The sequence below is a fragment of the Rhodamnia argentea genome, chromosome 10 (assembly GCF_020921035.1).
Source record: "Rhodamnia argentea isolate NSW1041297 chromosome 10, ASM2092103v1, whole genome shotgun sequence".
In the NCBI taxonomy this organism is placed as follows: Eukaryota; Viridiplantae; Streptophyta; class Magnoliopsida; order Myrtales; family Myrtaceae; genus Rhodamnia; species Rhodamnia argentea.
In genome coordinates, this window is record NC_063159.1 from 2,907,882 (window position 1) to 2,913,967 (window position 6,086).

The window sequence follows — 6,086 nt, forward strand, 5'->3', positions numbered from 1 at the left end:
TAATAACTCAATGGGTCTTAAATAAATTTTAAATGAGTCATAAATGAGTTATCTAATTAAGTGAGCCATAAATAAGTTTTATGATTTTTTAATTTTTTGATGTTTTATATTTTATATTTTCTTTTTTTTTCTTCTTCTACAAAATTCGGTCGGTTGTCCGTCACTACTACCGCCACTGGTTGTTGCCGGTGAAGGAAGATGGAAATATGGTGATTTCCTAGAAAAAAATGAAAAAAAGTAAAAAAATTATTATAAACAAGTTTTTTTGTTAAATTGGATTAAATATAAAAGTATTTTATCGATGTAGGTTGTGTGGGGTATGTGTAGTTAGATTTGTATTGCATGGAATTAAGTGAAAATAGATTCAATGGGTTAATATGAATTCGATCATTTTCGACCCGACCCAAATCTTACCCACATTTGACAGGTCTATATACGAACGGTCACATTAGCGAGTCGCCTTAATAAAAAACTTATCAACCAGGGGTGAGCAGTTCCAAATTCCTTCCACCACTTGGAATCCGTTAGTTAGAACTAGTTTTCCATTTTTTGGAATCTAAAACCCACCATGCATACCTTGAAACCTAAAACCAACCTTGTCACAAGTTCGAGAGTCGGTTCCACAGTTTACCCGGGTTCCACTTGTGTTCTTAATTGATACCCAAGTTTCACCTATATTCTTAATTTAACGATTGCAGTGATTTATCTTCTCTAATAACTACCATTTGATGTTACGATTCAATGTTCATAACTCATATTTAGACATAGTCGAACATGGAAGCTCGGATTAATGATTCTAGTCAATCATCATCGAACGTTATGGAATACTAGAGGATCGCGTGAAGACATATAAAAAAAAACACACACACACACACACACACAGATTTTGAACCTGTAATCTGCCCGTCGAAATCGGATCCTCAATGTTTGGAACCGGAAACCTAAATTGCATACCATGGAATCTAGAATCTACCATGTTTCAACCTATTCGAGTATCTTGTTTTTGATTTTATTCTGGAACCATGATCACCCTAATTGTCAACCCTATGCAATAAAGGAATATTTTTATTTTGAATGACTAATAACATATGACACAAGAAAGATAATATTTTAGCTGAAAAATTATCTACATTGAAATGCTTGACAAGTTTTTCGAAACATTCATCAATATAAAAGATATATGAAATGGAAGAACGTCCTATTCTAATCTGAGTGTCATGTTCCATTGTTGACATGCACTAAACCTAGCCACGTAGAAAATAATTAAACAAGAAAGTACAGCACCTTTCGTTAGATCCTGTATCATTTCTCAATACCTTCGTGAATTGGTCATCAACCACAACTGTGTATATCTAATGCAAGAGCAGTTCAGACTTGTTGTCATCTCCTTGCTTGCCACTTTTCTTCGATTTTTCCGTGGCAATATCCGAGCCGAACTGAAACGGCCAATCACAGAGCGCACGAAGAAAGGGTACAGGGGCCAATTCACAACAGCTACCTCCCAAGGAATGGAGAGCTTCTCTTTTGTTGTCGACTCCTTTAAGATGGTCCAGTGAAGACAATCTTGATGTGGTCGGGGGGAGTCACACTCTCCATGGGGTTGCACCCTCTGATCTGGACCTCGACCATCTTGCCCGTCGAGTTTGTTCCGTTGATTACCTCACAGCACTGTCTTCGTGGGGCCTGCGAGATTGAGGCGAACAGTTTGATTGTATAGTCACGACTTTGGTTCATAGAAATTTAACGGTTCACTGGATTGGATGGCTCGTTGGAATTCCATCTCGACCTATTCATCTTTCATGATGATTTATTGAGAATTCTAAACCGAGTCAATTACTGCACAAAATCCCTATATCTATGGGAAAAAGTTCAAAGCGACATTACCATTCATTTCTTTTAATGCTATGCGTTTTTTAGTCAAATCCTAGGATGGTAATCATGCAATGTGAGAGGGCATGGTATCTTTTGGATCCGGCGCGGATCGCGCAAAGAATTGTGCTCTTATACGAGCAAATCAAGATTGAAATGATCGGATGAAATGTGGTGTGCGTCCGCAAAAGTCTCTCAGTAGTCTCCACGTCTTTCGTGACGTGATCATCGCAAAAGTCAACAAACATTGGTCAAAATTAATAAAGGTGGTAGCACATTGACCTTCCATTCATTCTAGCCAATGTTCACAGGCCAATTGTCCGACAAATATCTATCTAACTAGATAATTAGGCGCCTCCTTGGTTAGTTCACACTATTAATTTTCAAACTTCACCCTAAATTTTTCCACTCAACCCAGAAAAAAACACGACGCATGAGATTGAGAAATCGACATTCGTACCTTTTTCCACATGTTTGGTCTGAACGTTGAACTCGACACATTGAAGCTCTGGACGGCCAAAGCAGGAGCATAGTGCGCGAGGTCACAGTCCTTCTCATCCACAGGCGACCTCACGTACGTGGTCAGCGTCTGGCCGTCCCCGGCCCGGTGGACGCGGTCCAAGAAATACACCACGGGCTGCTCGCATGGGCTCAGGCCGACTTGCCGGGTGTTGAATGTGAAGGGCTCGTTGCTCCAGCTCCGCCACGTCTGGAACGTCTGCACTGCCGTCTCCAGCTCCATCGCTGTCACGAGGGATGGGTAGAGCTGGACGGTGTAGCCCCAGGACACGGACACGGACCAGTTCCGGGCTAGGTCGTAGCAGAAGCTGTGCTGGAGGGTCCGGCCTGGGTCCGCCTCAAATGCAGTCTGGAGTTTCTTTAAAGAGCCGATCTGATCCAGGCCCGGGAAGATGGGGTCCACATAGTCCATGTGGTGGAGGGAGACCAAAGGGGCCAATGGGTGCGCCGCTAATAAGCCATACGGGTTGCCACGTATGTCGACCTGAGGAAAAAGTATTTTTATGTTCCCATTGGACGGGCTGATATGGTGTAATTGACCAGTCAAATATTACACATATGATATGCATTCCGGTTTCCAACTAATTTTTGTACTTCAAAGTTAAGTAAATACTTAATTGAGATGCACGAAGTCTAAATTTACGATATGACATTATTGTTTGTTGTTCATTTGCCAGATTATTGTAGGTTTATTCTCGCCAAAACAAAATTTAGAAAAAAAAAATTATTGATTTGCATATTAGCACCAATCTCATCTTCTTATAAAAGAAAAATGTATTTCCTATTTGATTGCTATGCTAACAGGACTTTGAGATTTCATAACCATAATAGTGTCATTACTTGGTGTTATTAAAGCAGCACATTTTGCTCTGGCATCCTAAGCCAATCCATCCAAAACATAGATAATTCATATCTCGAATGTATACTGACTAGCATTTGACTAGTATATTCTCAGCAAAATGTGTGTGAAATTTAAATCAACAACTCAAAAATACATTCGAAATGCAGTTTATACCAATATAAGTGTTCTCTGAAATTCGTAACAAGTTTAGATGTGAAATGGTTTGAGGTTGATGTTTGGAGGATCAGGAGTAGATTTTGTTTATTTGAATTTAAATTATTATTTCGCTTTCAAGTACTATAATTAATTAGTTGTAAATATATAGGAGCCGCTTGAAATTTACTTATTTGAAATAATTAAGAATGAGTCTTATTTAGAGCAGCGATTGTCATAGAGAACTCCCTACTTATACAAAAAATCTCTCAACGACTGCCGTTGTTTGACTCTAGATCTAATGGCTTAAAATGCATCATTCCATCTAACAAATGTGACAAGAATTCTAATATGATACGTATTGCTGACCACTAAGAATATTCTATATGACCCAAGAATAGACAAGACATTTCAAGGCTTGTCCAGACTTTGTGGTCTGGTGCTCACGGAACTTCCGGTCCGTGACATGATCAGTGGTGCCTAGTTCAATTTTGAATGAAATTCTGGATGACGAATTACATTCATGGACTAGTTGTTGTGCCGAAAAATTTACTCGAGGGAACCTAAATTATATTACCTGATGAAACCCGAGCTCCTTAGTGACGGGCACGCCAATCTCGCTCAAACAGCCCTGCACCTTCTGGTCGGACCCATACATCTCCGCATACCGGTCGATGCACCCATCCAACACCCTTGCGAGCTCCGCGGCAAGCGGGTAACTCACGGCGAACCCGCCACCGCCGTAAGCCATCGTGTACGAGTGGATCACGTCCTGCTCAACACTCTCGGAGTTTGCTCCGATGTAATACATCTGGCTGTGGTCGTACTTGGCAAGGACATCGATCAGGTTCTCCAAAAAGAACACCGTGTCGTCGTCGCCCATCACGAACCACCGCACGCCCTTGAGCCCCAGCTCGAAGCTCTCCTTCACGATGCGGGCTATCCGGATCGCCGACCGTGACCCGTACCAGCACGTGTACTTGAAATGCGACGTGTTGGCCGAGACCCGGTACGGCGGGGAGCTGGCTGGCCACGCCCCGGCGGCAAGAGAGGGGTCCTGGTTGAGCCAGACGAAGCCGCGGGTGACGTTGGGACGCCACCAGAGCTCACTGTAGTGGCGGCGCTCGTCCCACGTCTTCGCGGAGCCGCCAATGCCGAACAGGATGTGGGACACATTCATGGGAGCCTCGGCCTCGGCGGTGGCAATGCGACGGAGGGCGGGGGGCTGGAAGGCGCGGCCGGGAAGTTGGGGTTGGGCGGAGAAGACAAAGTAGAGGACGAGGGAGAGGGAGGCGAAGGTGCAGAGGGTGAGGGCGGTCTTCATGAAGAGGGAGAAGGCGTCGGCGGCTTTGGCAGTGTGGAGGAGGAGGGACTTCCATGGCTTCAGTAGGTCGTGAATCGTCGTCTCTCTCGTTGAAGACATTTTCATTGAAATTACACAGAACAAAAGGAGGAGAGAGAGAGAGAAAGATTGGAGGGATCGTGTTTGATCACCTAGAATCTTCTTATCAAAATGAAAACCTTACAAAGATGAACAAAGAAAGAAAAAAATTCTGGGTACAATCGAATTTGAGAAAACAGGATGTTGGATATAGGCATTGGCAACTCTCTCTCTCATTGTCAACGTGCAAACCTTCAATGGATTTAGACTTAGATGGCAAATATCGTGCGAGGAGGATACGGGGGCATGATTGTTGATTTGGGTTGCCGATAAATTGGGGGCTTTGGGTAAAATATATATATCATGCCATAAAAAGGGCATGGGTATTCAATCAAGCATCCACAATGTGATGTGGACACAAGACATCGTTGCATCACCTATCTTTGGTTAAGCTATCTCTCTCTCTCTCTCCTCCTTACCATATTGTTTTAATCCCTCATTGTGTTAAGATTCTATGGGTCCGTTTGCTTGAGAAAAAGTGTTTCTCAAAATTTGATTTTTCAAATTTTAACCCGTTTGATTCATTGAAAATGACTTAAGTTAACGGAAAGCGTTTTTCAGTCAATAAAAAATTTATGGATAAAATTAGGAAAATGAATTTCTAATTCTAAAGAGTGAGGACACTTTCCGAAATTACTCATCTTGATTTTTTTTCATAATTTTTGTTATATTTGTATATTTATATTTCTTTTCTTCTTCTTCTTCTTCTACCGATCATCCGGTCTCGGCGATTGGCCACACAAGGTCGAGCCTCGTCATATCCAACGAGCCCAATCTTGCCCGATCTTCGTGAGGCTTAGCCTCGCTGGCTGCATGGCGAGCTCGACCTCGCCGGATCCTAGCGAGGTTCGAGCTTACTAGATCCAGTTGAAGCTTGACCTTGTGTAGCTGGTCGCCGGATGTTGTCGGGGCTTGGCGACTGGTAAAGAAAGAAGAAAAAGAAATAAATAAATCAAAAGAAATATAACATTGCAATAAAAAAAAATATTTAAAAATTCAAAAAAATTGGTCATAGATAAAGTCAGGAGATTAAGATCGTTTTTCAAATGAAATCCAAATATAAAAACAAAAAATAAAAAAATCGGGTCGTATCACCATATTAAAAAAAACAAATCCTTTTTCTTGAAAAAAATGATTTTTCTTTCTCGCAAGTTTTTCTCCACACAAATGCACCTCACATCTGATTGACAATTCCGTGAAAGAATTGTTTTTCCCGACAGTCAATGTCTGAAGAAGTTACAATTCCTTTTAACAGTCCAAGTG

The 6,086-nt window shown here is 41.8% G+C and overlaps 1 protein-coding gene across 1 annotated transcript; it reads right to left on the minus strand.

Moving 5' to 3' along the window:
• Window positions 1-1,218: 1,218 nt before the first annotated feature.
• Window positions 1,219-4,807, minus strand: LOC115739894. Its single transcript, XM_030673190.2, has 3 exons — window positions 3,960-4,807; window positions 2,330-2,872; window positions 1,219-1,683 (listed from the first exon to the last, which is right to left on the minus strand). The coding sequence occupies exons 1-3, from the start codon at window positions 4,803-4,805 to the stop codon at window positions 1,540-1,542; spliced, it is 1,533 nt and encodes a 510-aa protein (XP_030529050.2). The 5' UTR covers window positions 4,806-4,807; the 3' UTR covers window positions 1,219-1,539.
• Between the last annotated feature and the right edge of the window lie 1,279 nt (window positions 4,808-6,086).